The sequence below is a fragment of the Schistocerca cancellata genome, chromosome 5 (genome assembly GCF_023864275.1).
Source record: "Schistocerca cancellata isolate TAMUIC-IGC-003103 chromosome 5, iqSchCanc2.1, whole genome shotgun sequence".
Classification (NCBI taxonomy): domain Eukaryota; kingdom Metazoa; phylum Arthropoda; class Insecta; order Orthoptera; family Acrididae; genus Schistocerca; species Schistocerca cancellata.
Window position 1 is genome coordinate 306,623,665 of NC_064630.1, and position 23,895 is coordinate 306,647,559.

The following is a 23,895-nucleotide window of genomic DNA, read 5'->3' on the forward strand; positions in this document are numbered from 1 at the left end:
CCCATATTCTCCTGTTAACTTTTCTTCTACCCCTTCCCCTACAACTGCATTCCAGTCCCCCATGACTATTGTCACCTCCCTTTACATACTGTATTACCCTTTCAGTATCCTCATACACTTTCTCTGTCTGTTCATCTTCAGATTGCGACGTCGGCATTTATACCTGAAATATCGTTGTCGGTGTTGGTTTGCTGTTCTGATAAGAAAAACTCTGTCACTGAACTGTTCACAGTAACACACTCTGTCCCACCTTCCTATTCATAACGAATCCCACTCCCGTTATACCATTTTCTGCTGCTGTTGATATTACCCTATAGTCTTCTGACCAGGAATCCTTCTTTCCATTTCATTTCGCTAACCTCTATTATATCTAGTTTGAGTCTTTGCATTTGCTTTTCAGATTTTGTGGCTTCCCTACCACATTCAAGCTTCTGACATTCCACTCCCGGGCTCGCAGAACTTTATCCTTTCGTTAGTTATTCAATCTGTTTCTCATGGTCACCTCCTCCTTGGCAGTCCCCTTCCAGAGATCCGAATGGGGGACTATTCCAGAATCTTTTGCAACTGGAGAGACCATCTTGACATTTTTTCAGTTACAGGCCACATGTCCTGTGGATACGCGATATATGTCTTTAATGCAGTGGTTTCCATTGCGTTTTGCATCCTCATGCCGTTGATCATTGCTGATTCTTCCGTCTTTAGAGGCAGTTTCTCACCCCTAGGACAAAAGAGTGCCCTGAATCTCTGTCAGCTCCTCCGTCGTCTTTGACAAGGCCGTTGGCAGAATGAGGGTGGTTTCTTATGCCGGAAGTCTTCGGCCGCCAATGCTGACTATTAACCAAAATTGAAGGAGTGGCAGGTTTCGAACCCGGGACCGACGATCTTTTGATCACTATTAAAAGAGGCTCCCCCTAGACCACGGGTGCAGAAGGAGCGGATATTCAACATCATTATGTACCTGCAAGGTCATCCGCAGAACAGTAAAAAAGGCATTATGAAAGATTTCGGATAAGTCCGCAGAAATATGGTCGTGTGGTGCGTAAGAAAAATTACGAATATTGAAGAGAGGACAAGGCGCACTTGTTACAAAAACTGGTGTTAGCGCGTTTCAAGTAGTTCGATACAATTAATGGGATGTGCATGATATTGACTTACTACGTCATGCACATCAAACTGCGTGCAACATGGATTACATCGATTTCAAGGGAAGCAGTGGGTGGTTGCGTAACATGAAACAGTGTTACGGAGTTCGAAGACGTAAGATAATGAAATTTCAAACGAAGCGTCAACTTGACGATGAATGGCAAACTGCGAAATCCGCCCGAAAATTTTTAGGTGAAATAAACAAACTTATCCCATCGTTCAGCAAGGAATTCATTTTCAGCTTCGACCAAACGGTATCTGACAATGAAATACAAGCAATCGTGGGGAAATGAGCGTAAGAGAACTCTTACTATGGCATGAGCACTGCTTTTGCCCAATAATTGGTCAAAATAACTTGTTTTTGCTTGTTTACTTGTCTGTATATAAATATCTTACTCCTTTAGAGCAAACAATCCCTCCTGAAAAGTCTGTGATATTGGAGTTCATACCACCTGGAGCCATAGGATAAATCTAGACTCTGTTTCTTCCGTGCCCATAAAACATATAATCGGACTATGCAGCTACGCCGGTTTCACTATAAGCTTCACGACAGACTGTTTCGCATTCGGTTGCATGCCATCATATTCCATCTGTTCTCATCACTCCTTTGCGCCAATATTCTGTATGCATTCTCTTTAAGAGTGGATACCTATCTGCCGCGCGGGTTTAGCCGAGCGGTCTAGGGCGCTGCAGTCGTGGACTGTGCGGCTGTTCCCGGCGGAGGTTCGAGTCCTCCCACGGGCATGGGTGTGTGTGTTTGTCCTTAGGATAATTTAGGTTAAGTAGTGTGTAAGCTTAGGGACTGATGACCTTAGCATTTAAGTCCCATAAGATTTCACACACATCTGAACATTTGATACCTCGCTGAACATCCTGCACGGTGTGTAACACCCAAGGAGTTCCCCGCCGATCTTGATGGTGCGAACCTTTTTCGAGCGGATTTTATGGACGTTTGATTCCATACAACATTGGGGTAAGGATGGGCACAAATGGTTAAGTGATTTTATTTTTTACACCAGATGACGGAACGATTGTGGATTAAGCAACTGTTGTGCTGTTTCTTCATTTTACAATACAAAGAAACAAGAACGAAACATTCTTAGAAAAATCTACAGTGCTGTTTTCTGATAGGTCTACAGTGCTGTTCTCCGATGAAACTCGCGTTAGGTGACTTACAAAGGAACACTACGAAATCAGAGGCAACATCACAGGTAACAGACTGACAACAATTGAAAATTTCGGTGGAAGAAACTGAGGAGAGAAAACATTTCAGAAGTAAAATGATAAGCAAGAAACTTGAACAGGTCTGAACGAAAGAAACAACGTAGAAAAAGGTGGACCGACGAAAAGAAGAAAAAACACAGTGAATTAATGAAAGGTTTTGGGAAGAAGAGAAATAAAGCTGTGATTTGTTTAAGTTCACATGCTCTACTGAATAGGAACAATGGAGTGGGTGTGTATGCATACAAAGCTGGGGGACCGGTAGCAGCTAAAAGAAGTGGAGATGTCCATTTTCCATCATAGTTTGATATCCAAAGACTGAAGCCAGTTGATTGTTGCAGGTGTTGGTCTGCGAAGTCGTTGCAGGTACCTATGAATTTTCTTTTTGGGCGGTCGTACAAAATATGGTCCAGTGTTTGTTCCGATGTTCCGCAGTCGCATTGGTCACCATCGATCAACCCCGTAGTGTTGCTTTGGTCACAGCGTGGTCATTTCTGACACGATTGAGGGAGCTCCATATTTTTTCTTGGGTAGTTCACTCCCTGGGGTTGGACGGTCGGATCTATTTTATCTATCTTCCAATGACCATACAAGAGCGTCCACCGATTACTCCATTCTTCTCTTAGATCATAGCTCTCTGGGGCGAGCTGGCCATTGTTTGGCTCTCTAGATTTTAATCGTCTGTGTGGTAAGTTGTTCGATGTTTCATGTTTTGGTAAGTCTTTGGATCTTTTGAGTTTCGTTCATTCATGTCACTGCTTGCTGATGTCGGAGGTTTGGATACAATATCGACGAGTACTGATAGCCACTTCGTCGCTTGGATGGATACCTACTTTGCTGACATGGCTACATCTACATCTAAAATCTGCAAGTCACTTTTCGGCGTGTAGCCGTCGGTTCTTTGTGTACCACTGGGGCATGAAAGGGGAACAGTGGCTGAGAAGAAAGTGAGACAGGGTTTTAGACTATCCCCGTCGATGTTGTATCAGTACATTGAGCAGGCAGTAAAGGAAGCCAAACGAAACCTTGAAGAAGGAATTAAAGTTCAGGAAGAAGAAATAAAAACTTTCAGGCTTGCCGATGACATTTAAATTCTGTCAGAGAAGCATAAAACTTGAAAGATCAGTTGAAGGGAATCGACAACGTCTTGAAAGGAGGATGACACATTCTCAAACACCAAGGGATCGCCAAATTAGTAGTAGAGGGAAATGTAGGGATAAAAAATTGTGGAGGGAGACCAAGAAGCAGTAAGCAGGTTCAGAAGCATGTAGGTTATAGTACTTATTCGGACACGAAAAGGCTTGCGAAGTACAGAGCAGTATGGAGAGCTGCATCAAACCAATCATCGGAATGAAGACCACAACAACAATAACAATTAAAACTTGTGTCACAGCGGCCTTTAAGACGAATCTCTTGCTTATGGCGAGAAGTCACCTTAAGAGACTGCCCTCACTATTGATATGTAAGTTCTCCATGATTTCCTTAAATATGTTCAGGTGAAGATCGACCGGTGATCTTGGAAAAGGATTCGGCAACTTTTCATCCTCGTCCTTGTCAATTCTAGCTTGTGCACCTTCTCAAAATACATTGTTGTTGAGGGATTATGAACGCTAGTCTTCCTTTCTTCCTTCTAAAGTAACCTTAAAATAGGCTAGATTAAAATCAGTGACGCACTTCGTAGTGATTGAGAGAATATGGCTGTAAATTTATGAAGGTGTCTTTCGCATGCCACTTTATACACTTTTCAAAGATGAGAACGTAAATTAGGGATAGCTACCATTTTTGAGAGATAGCATTCCTGTACTGAGTAGTTTAACGTAGTACGTCAACTTGATCTCCCCGCTCCTAGCGTTTTCTGTGCGAGGACAACTGCGCACAGGATAACGCGAGATTTCTCGTCATCGGGGCGCGTGCTTCGCACCATCCCAGTAGTTGTGTAATCACTGTGCTTTTTTACTGGACAGGCTGTCAAGAGCCTGCGGCGAGCAATATCATTCGGGTAAAATTACAATCGCCAGGGGGACCGCTGTTGACAAAAATGTGACGACAGAGGTCGCCCGATTGCTACCTCGTTCCCTGCGGTGAATAGAAGGGCTGCAGCACACTCGGTAATTGAATGGTCCGCGTCATTACCATTCGAGTTACTACGCAATACAAAGATAGATGCCCCAACCCGCGAGAATGTTTCGGCAAATTGCTTGCAACAGTGCACATACATTAGCAGGCACGCAGAAACAACGTTATTCGATGCTAAAAGCGTGCAAACTATTCGCTTGGACTTATGAGCTGCGGTACATCGTGGTTTGGAAGCGTCGAAAAACACAGGAGGTAACGGATTCCGCCTACTTGCAGGGTTTAATTAATGCTGGTGGAAGTATCCTAAGGGGTAGGAAAGTTTATATAACATTAAGCGAGCATCTTGGAATATTGACCATCATTCGTCGCTGGCGAACGGATAGGGTGAGAGAGACAGGAAAATGAAACTTTTGCTTTGTAGCTGCCCGAACAACGTAATGAAACTTGCCGACAGATAGTAACTATGTTAATGAGTGAGGCTCGAAAGTGGAACTCGTGTTTTGCAAGCAACATTTTAAAAACTGTGCCATCAAACAATGCCTGACTTCAACACTCAGTCTTCCAGTTATTCTGTGTCTCACTGTTACAAACTCCACAGTAGCTCATCTGCATATCTCGCTGGACTAGCAGTTATAATCTGCCAGTAAGTTTCATTACACTGTACATTGCGTTGCAGATAAAAGTTTTATTCTGTAAACAACTACATTTCAAAAAATTAAGCATCCTACTGGAGACTTGTGTGTACAATAAGGTACTCTCCACCATTCCAAATCTGTACCTCAGTTACCTGAAGAATGCTCTACAGATAGTAAGGTACCTACAACGGCTGCGATGTCGCCTAACCTGACTCCTACTGAGTACATTTGGGATGCTTTTAAGAAATAAAATAGATTGCAGCATTTTTTTTTCTACGCAATCTAAAGGATTACATTTATGGAGCATTTAGGTTATATAAACAGGCATTAGGGTGCTGTAGCTGATTTTAAATCGATATTAATTAAACTGGGGGATGGGGGGCTTTATTATAAACAAAGCACTGTACTGAAAAAAATTGTACTGTAATACGAAATGTTAAATTGGGAAGACTATGGAACGAGATAGCAGTTGCGCAACAGTGAGTGTGTAATGTGAAGCGTTCTTGATTGAGAGAATTTGGAAGTAGGTATAACACACGGGGGGGGGGGGGGGGGGGGTGTAGATGCTATGTCGAGAGAAAATGAGAGGAGGGGAAGAAGTAGAGGCCTAATATATCGATGGCAGGGAAACAATGGATCAGATTTAGTGGTTTGAGAAAGGGAGTAGCTGAAAATTATCTTCGAAGTGGATTTTCAGGGTATATAGGCTTAGAGTCGCTAGGCTGTGTTCATAATACGAGTAACCGGGTTCGTGCACCAAGGAAATAACGATATTTAAGATTTCGTATAGGAAAAGGACTTTCAGTATGGTTGAGGACAGTGGGTAGTTTGATTATGTTGCAAATATTTCCTCTGAAGCAGGTAAACAGAGACAGAAACGAGGCAGACACATGAATTTGAAGACGTCTAGGGAGTGATGGAATATTGGTGGAGCAAGAAGCGAAGTGGTTTTCATTTGAGTAACATTGGGTCAGCTGAAAACTTTACAGCTGTGCACGGCGGTGAAAGAATGTAATTTCCAAGATTGACCAATTACTGACTGTAACTTCAGTAGTTTTTGCACGCTGAAGCTTTTATGTTGGGTTGGTAGTAGGAGTAGCTCTAACAGTCCCTTATGTCCTATTCCCGAATTTCTCAACCTTTTTACCTTTGAGACACACCAAATTTTCAAACTTTCGTGACAAACTTAGATGTGAGTTTTTTCCCTTTATGCAAAAAAGTGCATACAATACCTTTTTTCGTCATGGAACGACCATGAGATGTAAGTTTCACAAATGTATTACCCAAGAAACGATTTGGCGAAATTTTTTTTATGTTCTACATATTTTATCTTGAGGAAAATTAGAAGACAGTAAAAATGTCGCGGCATGCCTGACTTGAGCACGCAACACACAAGTGTGATATGGCACAGCGATTGAGAAACGCTGGTCTGGGATCCAGGATAGGTTTCTCAAACAGTTTCGACATTTTAACAATATTTATTTCCTTAGAATTATATTGTGATTTCTGTGCTATTAGTCATGATTTAAAATGGAAGTAATCGCTGAATAAAACAAGTTTTTCTCATTTAAAAAAAAATTATTAGCCTTCAAAATAAACCAGGTATTCCTTCTAAGTACCAGAATTCTCAAAATGTTCCATCAGAGGAAAACTGTGGGAACCTCTTCACTAGGGTGAGACTCAAATTAGCCTTCTCTCGGCTGGTCTTCCTGTGTGTGGTGCCCCATATTCCAACATGACCAGGCACCCAACAGAAGGACACCTCCTTACCCCGCCGTTGGAGCAAGTACAGTTGGTCATACATCAGCTGGACCATCTCCTCAGTTGGGTACAGATTTTGCAATGATTGTAAGGCACTAAGAGAATCGGAGCAGAGGAGAAATCGATTGCCCCGAACACGATTCATGTGCTCCAGTGCCTTCAGGATCGCTTGGAGCTCCGCTGCGAAAACGATATATTCATCAGGGAGGTGAATCCGGGTAACATGATCAGGGAACACTACAGAACAGCCAAGGAAACTCTCTTGTTTGGAGCCATCAGTGTAAACGATGGTAAAACCGTGATGCACATCTAAAATGTTAAAAAACTGCGATGAACAGGCCGATCGAGCTGCCAAGGAGGCCTGCAGAGAGCAGGATGTGGTCCAGTGATCTATTCCCTTGCAGTGTGTCATTTCTACACTCCACAAGAGGTGCAAGGAGTTGTGGGAGGAAGAATGGCTGGCGGTGACGGCCAATAAATTGCGGTTGGTGAAGTCAACAACTCGGCCATTGCGTTCCTCCTGCCGGTTGCTCAGGCGGGAGGAAGTGACCCTCACGCGTCTTCGGATTGGGCACTGTCCTCTCACACATAGCTTTCTATTACGGCTGGAGGATCCCCCGTTTTGTGATGCTTGTGATGTGCACGCCTCTGTCCCCCACATTTTAACAGACTGCATTTTATACCACGATGCAAGGGCAGAAGCAAAAGTTGATGGGGATCTGGCCTGTGTTTTAGCTAATGATGAGACGTGTGTGTCTAGGGTTTTAAAGTTTTGTGATGTGTCTGGACTCTGGCCTAAACTTTTAGGCTGGAGGTTTTAGTGTATTGCAAAGTGGCTGGCTCCTCCCTTTTTTCATTGAGGTCAACCAGCCACTTCCATCTGCTATATTGTTTTAGCTCCCTCTACCACTTTCTTATTGCGTTGCCCATGTTTTACTGCTGACGGCACGCTTCGTCCCACGTTTCGGTGTGGGTAGGCACATATTTTTCCAACCTTGTTACCTGTGTTTTACGTTCTGTTTTAACTTACTGTTCTGAGTATTTTCTTGACACCCGTCTCAATCTGTTACTGAGCGTGTACTGAAGACCTTACCGTCGTGCGCCCATACAACCCTCTCCATCATCATCATCATCGGTGTGTGGTGCCGGCGACGGCTAGCCTTCTACATGGCGGTAGAAGATTAACGAGCTGCTGGGAAGGTGTTTAATACTCGTACTATGTGTAGGGTTAGTCGTGGTTGCGGAAGCTAGGCAGGCGCCACTGACCGGTGTGCATGCCGATGCGCAGCTTGAGCTGCTCTCCTGGCCTGTGCCGGATGCGGAAGCCCGCCACCGCCTGTCGCAGCGCCAGCGACATGCGCGCCACCTCGCGAGCGTGCCGCGAACCATTCCGGACTGGCAGCCCAGATACCACCATGTAGGCGTCCCCGATTGTCTCGACCTGAAAAACATGAGACTGAAAATGTAACTCCTAACTTCACATCATTTAAGGCAACGAATACTCGAAAGCAGATACCCCATACCCTATGGTTATTACTTCCAGTCTCGACCAAAAGGAAAATGTCTCCATTAAACCAATTACAGATTAAGAGCTAGCTACCTCACTAGCAATAAAAGGGAACAACTGTCAAATTTAGCTCCTATCTCCAAATTGCAGCTGTTGTACAATTAAAGAAGACATCCTGCTTTCTTAAAATTCGTGTTTGTAACACCCAAAAAGCAAAGACAGGGAACGCTGTACAACGAATTAAAATTGTTAATTGCTTCTTAATTCTACTATTTGCAATTTCTTTGAACTATCAAATCTGTGTAGCCATTTACAAATTTATTAGACTTCATGGGACGAATCTTTACTGATAGTTTATGTTTGTACTTATCACTTGATTCATTCCTTGATTTGTTTGTGGAAAAGTTCAGCTTTGAATTACACAATGTTAATTGGCCTTATATTCATGAAAACGAAGTTACAAACACGAATTTTATAAATTTCACAATGTTCATGTCCTATGTAAATGTAACCACAACTTAATTTTACCTCGTGTTTCTGATTCTTCTGCTTTGTTGTATAGGGCACTGCCTGAAGCCATTTGAAACACAATAAATAAGGCGACACTAAAATAGTTCGGAAAAAATGGGAATGAAGTTTTAAACACTGAGCACACCTACTCAGAGTATTATTATTTCACAGGCACCAACTATGTGTATGTATATAAGTCATGCGTTTCAAACTCATGTTGGATGCTACATTAACATATAACAGTTAAGCTAAGTGAAAATATGAGAGAAAATTTACTGAAAATGAGTACAGAAGAGTTATAAGGAAGAAAAACTTAATTCACATGACGTTAGAGTAGAACGGAGAACAAAACGTGATTCTGTTCGAATCTTCAGTCTTCTGATTGGTTGATGCGACCCGCCACGAATTCCTCTCCTGCGTTAACCTCTTCATTTCAGAGTAGCACTTGGAACCTATGTTCCCAGTTGTTAGTTACATGTATTCAAATAAAATCTCTGTCCCCCCACACCGCTCCACAGATTTTGTCCTCTGAAACTCCCTCAAGTACCACAGAGATTATTCTCTGATATGTTAACACATGTCCTGTCATCCTGTCCCTTCTTGTTTTGAGTGTTCCTCTTTTGTTTCCTCTTTTGTTTCCACTAGCGACTCTAAGCCTATATACCCTGAAAATCCACTTCGAAGATAATTTTCAGCTACTCCCTTTCTCAAACCACTAAATCTGATCCATTGTTTCCCTACCATCGATACATTAGGCCTCTACTTACATCAGACTTACATAAGAGGAATTTGTCATTATTTAACCTATCAGTTCCCTAATTTTCGTCATTCTTTTGCAGGACTACCGTGCAGAAACCAGACTGTAGTTATAAGAGTCAAAAGACGTTGAATGGAGGCAGCAGTTGAGAAGGGAATGAGACAGAGCCATGTTATTCAATATACAAGTCATGCAAATAATAAAGGAAATTAAAAAAGAAATTTGGCAAGGGAATTAAAGTTTATTTAGAAGAAATAGCAAGTTTGAGACCTGCTGATGACACTGTAGTTACGACGAAGACAGCAAAAGACTTACATCAGTTGAAAGAAAAAAATGTTTAAAGATGATCGTTAACAGTAACAAACCAAGGGTAACGGAATACAGTCAAATTAAATCAGGCGAAGATGAGGGACTTATATTAGGAAATTAATAAAAGTAGTAGATGAGTTTTGCTATTTGGACAACAAAACAATGACGATTTGCAAAGGAGACAGGATATAAAACGCATGTTAGCAATGGCAAAGAAACTTCCGGAAAAAAATTGTCTGATAGTAATTTAAGTTAGAAAATCTTATCTGTTGGTGCAGCTATAGAAAAGGAAATCTCCGCCAACTTTTGGCTATGGCCACAAATCTTTTGCGCTACTGACTTACAAGGGCTTGTTAAGCGAAGAGACAAATGCTCCTATGTTCAGGGACATGTGCGCTAAGCTGAGCAGCCATGGATAGCCATAAAACACTGAAGCTCAACTTTTGTGCAACACGTGTACCCGCAAAGCTGTTAACTAAAGCGAGTGGAATTATTGTAAACAAACTGTAAGAAGATACTTAGAACTGGCTTACCTTATACACGTCGAAGTGCTCTATGATGGAGTCGAAGCAACTGTACAAGTCGTTGAGTAAATCGACAACCTGTGAAGAAAAACGACAGAATTCATTACTGAATAATGACGGTGATTTATCCGGGAACAAGAATAATAATGCACTGTCTAGTGGGGAGAGAGAGAGAGAGAGAGAGAGAGAGAGAGAGAGAGAGAGAGAGAGAGAGAGAGAGATGCTTATTTTTAGTATACTGAAGTGCGATATTTATAAATTCAGCCGTAAATGCAAACAAATCATACGGTGTTTCACATGCAGAATTAAGAAATAATTATTTAAATACAAATGAATTTTTAATACACCGTGTTTTTAAATCGGACTAAGAAGTTCCAAATAATTTCTCCTAGCCCACATAGATTCCTAACCCCGTACTATCCTGAAAACTTGTAATTGTGGATTTTAAATAGCTATGAAAAAGGTAGGAATTTAAGGAGATGGGACCTGGATAAACTGAAAGAACCAGAGGTTGTAGAAGGTTTCAGAGAGAGCATTAGGGAACGGTTGACAAGAATAGGGGGAAGAAATACAGTAGAAGAAGAATAAGTAGCTTCGAGAGATGAAATAGTGAAGGCAGCAGAGGATCAAGTAAGTAAAAAGACGAGGGCTAGTATAAATCCTTGGGAAACAGAAGAGATACTGAATTTAATTGATGAAAGGAGAAAATATAAAAATGCAGTAAATGAAGCAGGCGAAAAGGAATACAAACGTCTCAAAAATGAGATCGACAGGAAGTGCAACGTGAATAAGCAGGGATGGCTAGAGGACAAATGCAAGGATGCAGAAGCATGTATCACTAGGGGTAAGATAGATACTGCCTACAGAAAAATTAAAGAGACCTTTGGAGAAAAGGGAACAACCTGCACGAATATTAAGAGCTCAAATGGAAAAACCAGTCCTAAGCAAAGAAGGGAAAACGGAAAGGCGGAAGCAATATATATAATATAGGGGGCGATGTACTTGAAGGCTACGTTATGGAAATGGAATAGGACGTAGGTGAAGATGAAATGGGAGATAAGATACTGCGTGAAGAATTTGACAGAGCACTGAAAGACCTAAGTGGAAACAAGCCCCCGGGCGTAGACAGCATTCCATTAAAATTACTGATAGCCTTGGGAGAGACAGCCATGGCAAAACTCTTCCATCTGGTGAGCAAGATGTATGACACTGGCGAAATACCTTAGGACTTCAAGAAGAATATAATAATTCCAATCCCAAAGAAGGCAGGTGTTGACAGGTGTGAAAATTACCGAACTGTCAGTTTAATAAGTCATGGTTGCAAAATACTGACACGAATTCTTTACAAACGAATGGATGAACTGATAGAAGCCGACCTCGGGGAAGATCAGTCTGGATCCCATAGACATGTTGGAACAAGCGAGACAAAACTGACCATACGATTTAACGTAGAAGAACGGAGCGAGGTGGCGCAGTGGCTAGCACACTGGACTCGCATTCGGGAGGATGACGGTTCAATCCCGCGTCCGGTCATCCTGATTTAGGTTTTCTGTTATTTCCCTAAATCGCTCCAGGCAAATGCCGGGATGGTTCCTTTGAAAGGGCACGGCCGACTTCCTTCCCCGTCCTTCCCTAATCCGATGAGAGCGATGATCTCGCTGTCTGGTCTCCTTCGCCAAACAACCCCAACTTAACGTAGAAGATACGTTAAGTAAAGCAAACCTACGTTTCTAGCATTTGGAGGCTTGGAATAAGCTTTTGACAGTGTTGAGTGGACTACTCTCTTTCTAATTCTAAAGGTGGTAGGAGTAAAATACAGGGAGTTTTTTTTGTAAAGAAACGAGATGGCAATTATAAGAGTCGAGGGGCATGAAAGGGAAGCAGTGGTTTAGAAGAGGGTGTGACAGAGTTTAGCCTATCCCCGATGCTATTCAAGCTATGCGCTGAACAGACTGCAAAGGAAACAAAAGAAAAATTTGGGGAAAAAATAAAAACTTTGAGGCTTGTCGATGACTTGTAATTCTGTCAGAGACAGTGAATGACTTGAAAGAGAAGCTGAATGGAATGGACAGTATCTTGAAAGGAGGATATGAGATGAACATCAATAAAAGCAAAAAAGGATTATGGAAAGTAGTTGAATTAAATCAGGTGATGCTGAGGGAATTAGATTAGCTAATGAGGCATTTAAAGTAGTAGATGAGTTTCGCTATTAAAGTAGTAGATGAGTTTCGCTATTTGGGCAGCAAAGTAACTGATGATGGTCAAAGTAGAGAGGACATAAAAAGTAGACTGACATGGCAAGAAAAGCGTTTCTGAAGAAGAGAAATTCGTTAACATCAAATATAGATTTAAGTGTCAGGAAGTCTTTTATGAAAGTATTTGTATGGAGTGTAGCCATACATGGAACTGAAACATAGACGATAAACGGTGTAGACAAGAAGAGAATAGAAGCTTTCGAAATGTGGTGCTACAGAAGAATGCTGACGATTAGATGGATAGATCACGTAACTAATGAGGAGGTACGGAATAGAACTGGGGAGAAGACGAATTTGTGGCAGAACTTGACTAGAAGATTGGATCAGTTGGTAGGACACGTTTTGAGGTATCAAGGAATCACCAATTTAGTACTAGAGGGAAGCGTGGGGGGGGGGGGGGGTAAAAATCGTAGAGGGAGATTCTGAAGGATGTAGGTTGCAGTAGTTATTTGGAAATGAAGAGGCTTGTACAGGATAGAGTAGCATGGAGGGCTGCATCAATCCAGTCTCTGGACTGAAGACCACAACAACATGAAAATATTTGCAAGATTTAAAACGAAAAACGTAGGTTGAATCCAACAGATATTTTTAATGAGGTGAACTACTTAAACATCAGCCGGTAAGTAGTATAATAATGAGGAGGTGAACTATTCATGCATGAATTATGTATGGCATATGACTGAAATTTTTCGTTTTGAACTTTACAAATATTTTCATAGTTATTAAAAATTCGCAATCACAAATATTCAGGACTATCTGGAGAATGTTAGAAATCTGTATGAGGTTAGGAGAAATTATTTTGTACTTTTCAGTCTGATTTAGAAACATGGTATGTTAAAAATTCATTTTTATTTGAATAATTATTTTCTGCTTTTTAGTCTTATCTGTGTGTGTGTGTGTGTGTGTGTGTGTGTGGAATTTTTTAGTCTGTTTCAAATGTTTTCTGAGATTATACTTGAGGAAAAAATTGGAAATTTGTGGTAAGGACTATGGGACCAAACTGCTGAGGTCATCGGTTCTTGGGCTTACACATTAATAAACTAACTTACACTAACGACAACACACACACCCATGCCCGAGGGAGGACTCGAACCTCCGACGGGGGGAGCAGCGCGAATTATACTTGAGACATGAGGTAAATTCAAGGTTTTTATAGTTTCTTTCACCTGACTCAACCAATATTCCTACATTTTCCTCCTACGTAGGCTTACCAGCAATTGTTATTTCCATGCACCATTTGCGACTGGAACAAGAAAAGTGGGAAATGGCAGTGATACACCAAGTACCCTCGCCACACACCAGACAAGGAAGCAAGTTAATATTGTATTGTCATCAAATTCTGAGTTACGTCTAAAAATTCAAATCTCCAGGTCATCAGGACGTTAGGTTAAAATCGATGCCAAAATTTGTATCGAACAAACAGACAGACAAGAAAGCGACCTAATACAAACATGATAATCTAGGTGTCGGACAGCTGATACTGTGACGAAGTCTCAGAAATCGCAAATGCGACAATTAGACTGGTCACCGTCGGGATTCTCTCACCTAGTTTCATTTAGAAATTACTGTACTGGCTCATTTTTGCTGTCTAGAATATGGAGTACTATGTACGAACAGGTAAAAGAAATGTTCGTTCTACCTAACACACTATAGGATGTAGCAGTTTGTGAAGAAAGTTCTCTGCAACTTCAGCAATCCACTGTGTATGTATTAGTGATCCAGTGGTACAGTGGTAGGGTAGAGTATAAACATTAAGTTTAGTGTTCAGGACACAAATTGAGCAATTTGCATAGAATTACCTGCAACGATTCTGAACACTAGCTGAATATCAGACATTCGTTACATCACCTTTTGTCAGCTCAGTCCATAAATATTTTCACAAAAGGGTTATCAGTACCTCTCGGTCTCAAAGCCATCGGGAGATTAGATTAAAATCATTTCCAAAATTTGTACTGAACAGGTAAACAGACAAGAAAGCGATCTAATATAAACGTTGTAAAAATAATCTGTCAGTCAGCTGATACATTTGTTCTAAAGTTCTTCGGAACCCGCCTCGACGCAGCCGATGTCAGACATTGCTTGTATGTACTGTCTGCATCTCGGGACGCTACCTACTGCTTATTGCTTTTGTGAGCTAATCGTTTTATTGTTGTCGGTGTTTTTCGTAGGGAAATGTCTATGAAAAAAAGACTGACATCCTGGAAAAACTACATTTTATACAGAATCGTGTGTTTTTGAAGTTCCTTAGTCCGAAAAGCTCTAAATATTTGTTAGTTTCTAACATAATTGTCAGAAAATTTCGAAGAAATGATGATAAAGCAATGTCGCGACAACTGTTCATGCAGGATATAGATCAAATCAGTAGATGATGGGTGAATTATATTAGTAAATGACACACTAAAAGTAGGTAGATTAGTTTGCTATTAGGAAAGCAAAATAAATGACAATGGCCAAAGCAGAGAGGGCTTAAAATGTAGATTGCTGACAGCAAGAAAAGAGTTTCTGAAAAAGAGATATTTGTTAACTTCTAATATAAATTTAGATGGTAGAAAGCTTTCTGAAGTTATTGTCTGGAGTGTAGCCTTGTACTCAAGTGAAATGTGGATGATAAACAGAACAGATAAGAAGAGAATGGAAGCTTTTGAAATGTGGTGATATGGAAAAAACCTGAAGTGTAAACCTGTAGGTAGGATAACTAATGACGGAGTACTGAATCGAATTAGTGAGAAAATAAATGTGTGGCACATCTTGACTAAAAGAAGGAATCCGTTGACAGGACACACACTTAATCATCAAGTCATAAATACAGTAATCAGACTCAGGTGAATGTAGATTGCAGAGGTTCGCCCCAGGTAGGCTGGTGTGGACTGCTGTGTGAAACACAATAATAATACAGGGTGTGAAACATTAAAAGATATGGTCTGCCATGGTGATTAAAGTTTACTCGAAATTTGAAAGAATTACACACGTATCACGGTTAATTAACGATGAATATTGATTTCAAAAAATGAAATTTTATTTGAAGTCGTACTTTCCAGAAACGTCACGAAGCAGTTTATTATGCATTTCTGACCTCTAAACTGTTGATGTTCGCTCTTGTGTTATATACAAATAATATTTTACGGCTGACGCAAAAGTGTGAATTTTTGATGGTAGAGGTAGATGCATAAAGAAACATAACTACGGTAAGAAATTATTCGACATAAGCAGTCGCCGGCCGGGGTGGCCGAGCGTTTCTAGGCGCTACATCTGGAACTGCGCGACCGCTACGGTCGCAGGCTCGAATCCTGCCTCGGGCATGGATGTGTGTGATGTCCTTAGGTTCTAGGGGACTGATGACCTCAGAAGTTGAGTCCCATAGTGCTCAGAGCCATTTGAACCATATTTTGTGCAAGTAGAGGTGGGGTTATGACTCCGTCAACAAAATCACACATTCTGCAGTGGCAGTATGAACAGACTGGTCTCTCGTTGGGAGAAATAAAGACGTAGAATGTTAAAAATGTCCGTTTTATTTAAAAAGTTTTAAGAGGTTTTTCATAAAAAATTCGGAGGAATTACTTTTCAAAATTCTCTTAACAGCTACCTGTATGTTGGCCAATGAGACGCAGATAAGATCTAGTGATTCGAAAGCTGGATCAAGCGGTGAGAAACGCAAGCGTATCCAGGGTGGAAAGTTTCCGGACTTGGAAAAATGCTCAGCAGCTGTGTGCTACTATTGTGCTTATTTCAGTCACAATTCTGAGAGAAAAGGCTGTAAAATTCTCAAAAAAGCAGAGTTTATGTGGAGGCTAATAGCGTGGATAATTTCACCGTAGAATATTGGAAAGGTTCTGATCTTTCAAATCTAACTGCAAAACACAGTATGAAAAATATTTACAATACAGACGTAACAGGACTTTTCTTAAACTTATTACGGACGAAACATGGGCGTTTAAGGGCGACTCCTCCTTTGGGGGCAAAAGTAGAAGAGCGGCGGCACTCTTTACCACAAACGCCAGTGATGGGGAAGTAAGAGCAGCCTCGGTGTTTCAAGGGAGTAAAATCGTACCCCACCGACTATGAATCAGACAAGAAGGCATGGAGGACTGAAAACCTCTTCAAGGGTCATCTCGAAAATCTTAATGGCCGCATATGCCGCGAGAACAAATAAATAGCTTGAGTTTTGAACAATTATTGTTCCGCTCACCGCCCGGCAGCCCAGCGACATGGACATGTTATTTTTACCAGGAGCCATCTTCAATCTCTGGACATGGGCGTCATTGCTGCCGAAAAAGCAAACTACAGGAAGAGGCTGGTTCAACCACTCATCCTTCTTCTCAGCAGCGGAAAGGAAGTTCCTAAACTGGACATGCTGCAGGTAAGCCAAATAATCGAATTGTAGATTAGGATACTCTTTATGCATAACTACATACTTACAGCATTCCCTGTCATTTCCCTCTGAACGTCACTGAAGTTTTTTGAATAGTTTTATAAATCAAAATGCGGTATAGATACTTATATTATAACCGATTTTTACGTATGTAGGCAATGCGATACTTAAGGACTGCATTGAAGCCAAACACAACACGCAACTGCTTTCGAAAACTGGTCTCACAAAAAATGAAACTCAAGCTGACCCAGAAAATGTTCAAGGTTTTGTTGTAGATCTCTGCGTACCAAAAGACAATGTCTGGGCTCGTATTTCAAATGGGATGTTTTTGATGACTTTGTTCACTGTGGTGCTGATAGCGCCGTTTGTTGTGTGTAAAACGATGACGAAATAATTAAAGAAGTTGTGCCATTATCAGCTAAAAAAATTGTTCTGAGGAATCCGAAGAATCGGATGATGAATCTGTGACCTGTCTCAGTCTGTCAGAAGCACTTACTGCAGTGGAAGTAGCACACTGCTACATAAGATCAAGAAAAAATATTTGATGGCAAAATGTACACATAATTGCGTATGAACACTTGATCTATGAGCGCTGTGTTGATTCCAAAAAACAAATCACAACTGATTTAGTCTTTAGGCATAACCTATTTGAATTTATTTACTACTGTATGGTATATGTATCTTCCGTTTGCATGCACTTAAGGTTAATACAAATACATTAGGAAATTTCATTTTCACTTTAATCTCACTTGTACATTTATTTGGTCATCCGCCTTTACGAACATATAAACGAGACTCAACTGAATTGGTTTTATCGTAATTTTGTTACTAAAAGTATCTCAGTATTTGCAAAGCAGGCTTCTGTAACCACTCCTGCAGGCTATTTCATCGAAATTGCTCAAATACTTACGGATCATATGCCACAATAAGAACTTGTTGACAGCTACAATTGATGACTATTTTGTGATGGAACCAAAAAAAGAAAGAAAGAAAGCAAGAAAAAAGAAAGAAAGAAATGTATGTTATTCTTTGCATAGGTCACCAGAAATGTGTCAATCTTATCAACCACGTTCCCCGATTTGCGCGATCACGCTAACCGTCGTTCGTCGGTCCCAATTTCGAATATATTAAGGTTTATGATTGTCGCCTTTATGATGCAACGCACCATTTACATAAAAGCCATTTAGCGCTTAAAAGAGTGAACACAAAAAATTAAACTGGTATTGTGGAGGCTATTCTTCCGAAAGTATGTCTACCGTGTTACAGATTCAAAAAAATGGTTCAAATGGCTCTGAGCACTATGGGACTTAACATCTGTGGTCATCAGTCCCCTAGAACTTAGAACTACTTAAACCTAACTAACTTAAGGACAGCACACACATCCATGCCCGAGGCAGGATTCGAACCTGCGACCGTAGCAGTCTCACAGATTCTACACACTACACTAACGTGAATAATAGTTTAGTTGCAACTTTCCCGGATGATTTCAGAGGTCCGTATTGATTTTATTTCTAACTAACTTACGTGCTGTATCGTGTTCTTTTACTGAATACTTTAGTACTTCCTTCTTTCGTCGATCATTTAATGTATTAATTCTGTCATCCAAGGTTCATTCACAGTTGCCATTCTTATTACTGTTTTTATCTGTCCAACTATTGTGACTGAGACGCTAATTACAGAACTAGTGCCGTCTACTATTGGAACTACTTTTAACTGTCGATCCAGTTCTTTTATATGAACAGATTTCACTCGCAGATGTAAATGTTTTCTGTTGTGTTATTTCGATGTAGTTTTTACAGTTGATAACTGTCCTGTGACTGTTCAATTTACACTTCTCATTTAGTTTCTCTCATGCGATACCGTGGTAAATTTTTACGTAGCTTTTTGGGTACTGTATTTAAATGGTTCAAATGGCTCTGAGCACTAAGCGACTTAACTTCTGAGGTCATCAGTCGCCTAGAACTTAGAACTAATTAAACCTAACTACCCTAAGGACATCACACACATCCATGCCCGAGGCAGGATTCGAACCTGCGACCGTAGCGGCCGCTCGGCTCCAGACTGTAGCGCCTAGAACCGCACGGCCCTCCGGCCGGCTACTGTATTTAAGTTGATGATATTTGACATATGTGTTAGTGTCAAAACCTTACACGAAAACATTTTACGATATTTATATTTTATATAACTCGTGCCATGATTAGATTTCACTTGAGATTCTTCTAAGTTCTGAATCTACAGTCCATTATCGTCGTTTAGTAGTGTGAGTTTTAGTTCAGGAAAATTTTCTTTTGGTTTCTTTTTTTAATTTGTGAAATATTTCTAAATTTGATTTTATGGTTTCTTTTAATGTTGCGTTAAGTGATCTACTTGCTGTAAATTTTAGTAACTACAGCCTGCAAACTTATCGTTGTCACATTTGCGTTTCTTCATTAGTTGAGTTAAATGTATTCCTACTACTTTTTTTCGAATTTGCGCCAGTAAATTTTCTGTCTGCTTTCGAGAGTCTCCATCATTTTCCACGTGGAAAACTGAAAATTATTTTATTGTAAGGTTCAGTAAATAATTTTGAATATGAATTGCAGTGCAGGCAGCAGTGCTAAGAAAGGGTTCTCTAGGGGCAACGACTGTGACTAGCAATCAAAATGTCCCGGATCTCCGAATCGATTCCAACCACTGTTTAAATCCATATATGAAATAAAAGCAAGTGTGGTGTGTCTGTCCATGTGTATACAAAAAGCAGTGGATATGGGAGACATAGTGGAGCAGTTGTTGTTGTGGTCTTCAGTCCAGAGACTGGTTTGATGCAGCTCTCCATACTACTCTATCCTGTGTAAGCTTCTTCATCTCCCAGTACCTACTGCAACCTACATCCTTCTGAATCTCTTTAGTATATTCATCTCTTGGTCTCCCTCTACGATTTTTACCCTCCACGCTGCCCTCCAATACTAAATTGGTGATCCCTTGATACGTCAGAATATGTCCTACCAAGCAATCCCTTCTTCTACTCAAGTTGTGCCACAAATTTCTCTTCTCCCCAATTCTATGCAATACCTCCTAGTTAGTTAGTGATCTACCATCTCATCTTCAGCATTCCTCTGGAGCACCACATTTCGAAAACTTCTATTCTCTTCTTGTCTAAACTACTTATCGTCAACGTTTCACTTCCATACATGGCTACATTCCATACAAATACTTTCAGAAACGACTTCCTTACACTTAAATCTATATTGAAGTTAACAAATTTCTCTTCTTCAGAAACACTTTCCTTGCCATTGCCAGTCTACATTTTATATCCTCTCTACTTCGACCATCATCAGTTATTTTGCTCCCCAAATAGCAAAACTTCAAGTGTCTCATTTCTTAATCTAATTACCACAGCACCACCCGATTTAATTCAACTGCATTCCATTATCCTCGTTTTGCTTTTGTTGATGTTCATCTTATATCCTCCTTTCAAGACACTGTCCATTCCGTTCAGCTGCCCTTCCAGGTCCTTTGTTGTCTCTGACAGAATTACAGTCATCGGCAAACCTCAAAGTTTTTATTTCTTCTCAATGGATTTTAATTCTTACTCCGAATTTTTCTTTTTGTTTCCTTTACTGCTTGCTCATTATATAGACTGAATAACATCGGGTTAGCCTACAACCCTGTCTCACTCCCCTACAAACCACTGCTTCCCTTTCATGCCCCTCGACTCTTATAACTGCCATTTGGTTTCTGTACAAATTGTAAATAGCCTTTCGCTCCCTGTATTTTACCCCTGGCACTTTCAGAATTTGAAAGAGAGTTTTCCAGTCAGTGGAGCAGTAGTAGAGTTTAAAAATACTTTGGAAAACTTGTGATCAAATAAGGCAGAAGAAATAGATAACATTTCTTCGGAAATGAAGCCCAAAACGACTATTCAAGTCAGTGCGTAGAATCTGTGAGACTGGTGACATCCAGTAAGACCTTCGGAAAAATATCTTCCACATAATTCCAAAGATAGCAAGGGCAGATCGAGAATTACCACACAACCAGCATACAGCGACATGCATCCAAGATGCTAACAAAAATAATATGCTGCAAAATGGAAACGATAACTGACGGTCTGTTAGATGAAGATCATTTTGGCTTTCGGAAATGTAAAGGAACGATGCCGTTGATAATGGAAGAAAGACTTTAGAAAACTGAAGACACGTTCATAGGGACTGTCGACATAGCAAAAGCGTTCGACAATTTAAAACGGGGCAAGATGTTCGAAACAGCGAGAAAATTAGGAGTAAGGTATAGAAAAGACGACGCCGGCCGGAGTGGCCGAGCGGTTCTAGGCGCTTCAGTCTGGAACCGCGCGACCGCTACGGTCGCAGGTTCGAATCCTGCCTCGGGCATGGATGTGTGTGATGTTCTTAGGTTAGTTAGGTTTAAGTAGTTCTAAGTTCTAGGGGACTGATGACCTCAGAAGTTAAGTCCCATGATGCTCAGAGCCATAGAAAAGATGGGTAATATACAATGTATACAAGAGCGAAGAGGGACCAAAAGAATGGGAGATCAAGAACGAAGTACTCCGTTTAAAAAGAGTGGAAGACAGGAATACAGTCTTTCTCCATCACCGTTCAATCTATACATCGAAGAAGCTATGTTGAAAATAAAAGAAAGATGATGGAGTGGGATTAAAATTCAGGGTGAAAGGATATTAATGATTAGATTCGCTGATAACATTGTTGTCCTCAGTGAACGTGAAGGAGAATTTCATGACTTGTTGAATGAAATGAACAGTTTAGTGAATATAGAATATGGGCTGAGACTGAACCGGAAAAGAATAAATGTAATGACAAGGATCAGAGATGCAACTATCGACTGGCGACCATGAGGTAGTTGAAATTATGAAATTCAGGTACCTTGGAAGCAAAATCACACTTGACGGGCGAAGCTAGTAGACACCAGAGAAGCAGAGGCATTTATGTCGAAGAGAAGTCTACTAGTATCAAAAATATGAAAAATAAAGGAAAATATGTAATACTCTGACAAGAAGAAGAGGCAGGACGTGTGTTAAGACGTAGGGAATAGCTTCCATTGTACTGGATGGAGCTATAGAGGGTAAAATCAGCAGTGGAAGAAAGAGATTGAAATATATCCAACAAGTAATTGAGAACGTTTGGGGCAAGTGTTTCTCTGATATGAAATGGTCGGCACTAGAGAGGAATTCCGTAAAGTTTCGGAATTGCAGCCGGGTGAAGTCCACGTCTTGTCACGATATTTCGGCTTACAACCATTCAGGCAACTTCAGGTGAGTGTTTTACAGTGCTAAGTATTCACACGAAGACGGCTGAATGATTGTCAACCGAAATATCGTGGCAGGGTATGAACATCATCCGGTTGAAATCCCGAAACTTGAGGAAATACTCATTTCGCCGAGAAAACTTCAAGAATCAAAAGAGAGGAATTCATGGCGAAGAAGACTGATGACTCAGAAAAGTTAGCAAAATCTTGAAAAGGATATCATGTGAAGTGACAAAGAAGCTCGGTGTGCGAAACAATTTAGGTCATTTTAATGATATACCGTTAATTTGAAAAATTGTGGAGGCCTGTTTGCGTAAGAGAAAAACTGACAAGCTGCGGGGTGTTTCGAGAAAAATATCAATGTAAGATTTCTGAAAAAAGTAAAAATAAAAATTTAGTGCCTTCCACTGTTTCTTTTGTGGCAATGGATAAACTTTCAGAATTTGTCGCTGAAGTTATCAGTGTTATTGAAAGATGTCAGGGGTTGCTAAAAAAAAAAAAAAGGGTCTTGAATGAAATACATGTGAAAACATATAGCTGGGGACATGGAAGGGAGCTCAAAAATATGGTGCCTGAAACGTTCGGCTTTGATAGGAGAATAAGTGTAAATAATAAACTGTTACGATTGTTGAGACTTAATAAAATCATTTAAAGCCATAATGACTTAATAAAATGTCAACTGACATTTGCGTCGGTGCATGGTTTCATAAAGTGGGTAGATATGTTTTCTCAGTTCCACTTTATATGCTGCACATGATATTCTCAAGAGGGGATCTTTTCAAGCCACTCAGTAATCACCTGGACATCAAAAAATAGAGAGAGTGTAGATCATACATCAGAAATGCTGTCACTTAATGCGACATAAACTGCTTAAAATAAGAGATTTTTGCGTCTTCGTGCAAAATTTATCACTAGAGATGAATGCAACGGAAATTTAAAGCGATCTTCTCGTACACAGATTGACCTAATGCTGTCAAACTCTCCATTAGCAGGGCCCATAAAATATTTGCCCGTCTGGTCCCTTGTCCCGACCTAACCGCGAAGCTTGTGTGTGTTTAGCGAAGTAAACTCACGAAGTTTTCAAAGTTTCTCCACAGTATCGATCTGCCCATGCCCCGGCTCAGTCTTCCAGCGTTCTCCTGCTTTAATAAGTTTCGTTATGAGCTTTTTTACCGATATTTTCCTCAAGGTCCCCGAGTTCAAGGGAAAATGCTGATACGTGTTAAAATGTGGTACCTTTTGCATTTTTTCGACTTGTCTGATTTTACGCTTTAATACTTCAGATATGTTTTTTGTTCATTTGCATGCCGTCGATTTGAATACAAATTTATCGCATAAAAAATTTGGCATCGTTTTGGGACACATTGAAAGACCTGATTAAATCTTTCTAAGTAACTTTTTCACGAAAGCTATACTTCAGGATTAATAATCACGTATTCACAATATTAAAACAGTTTGATAATGTCTAATATTTTCTTGTAGACGTAGACGATGGAATTTATTTTTCTGTAAGAATATGCAGAAAAAGACGAATTCAGAAGTATGAGAGACAGCGGCCACTTAACTAAG

At 40.5% G+C, this 23,895-nt stretch overlaps 1 protein-coding gene across 1 annotated transcript in view; it reads right to left on the reverse strand.

Annotated features, from left to right (window-relative positions):
- The window catches only part of LOC126188506 (atrial natriuretic peptide receptor 1-like), an 832,550-nt gene that overhangs the window by 102,349 nt on the left and 706,306 nt on the right, over positions 1–23,895 (reverse strand). The window contains exons 5-6 of the mRNA XM_049930109.1: positions 10,453–10,521; positions 8,103–8,277 (exon numbers count right to left, since the gene is read on the reverse strand). Coding sequence (XP_049786066.1) covers positions 8,103–8,277; positions 10,453–10,521 — 244 coding nt within the window. The remainder of the gene's footprint in view (positions 1–8,102; positions 8,278–10,452; positions 10,522–23,895) is intronic.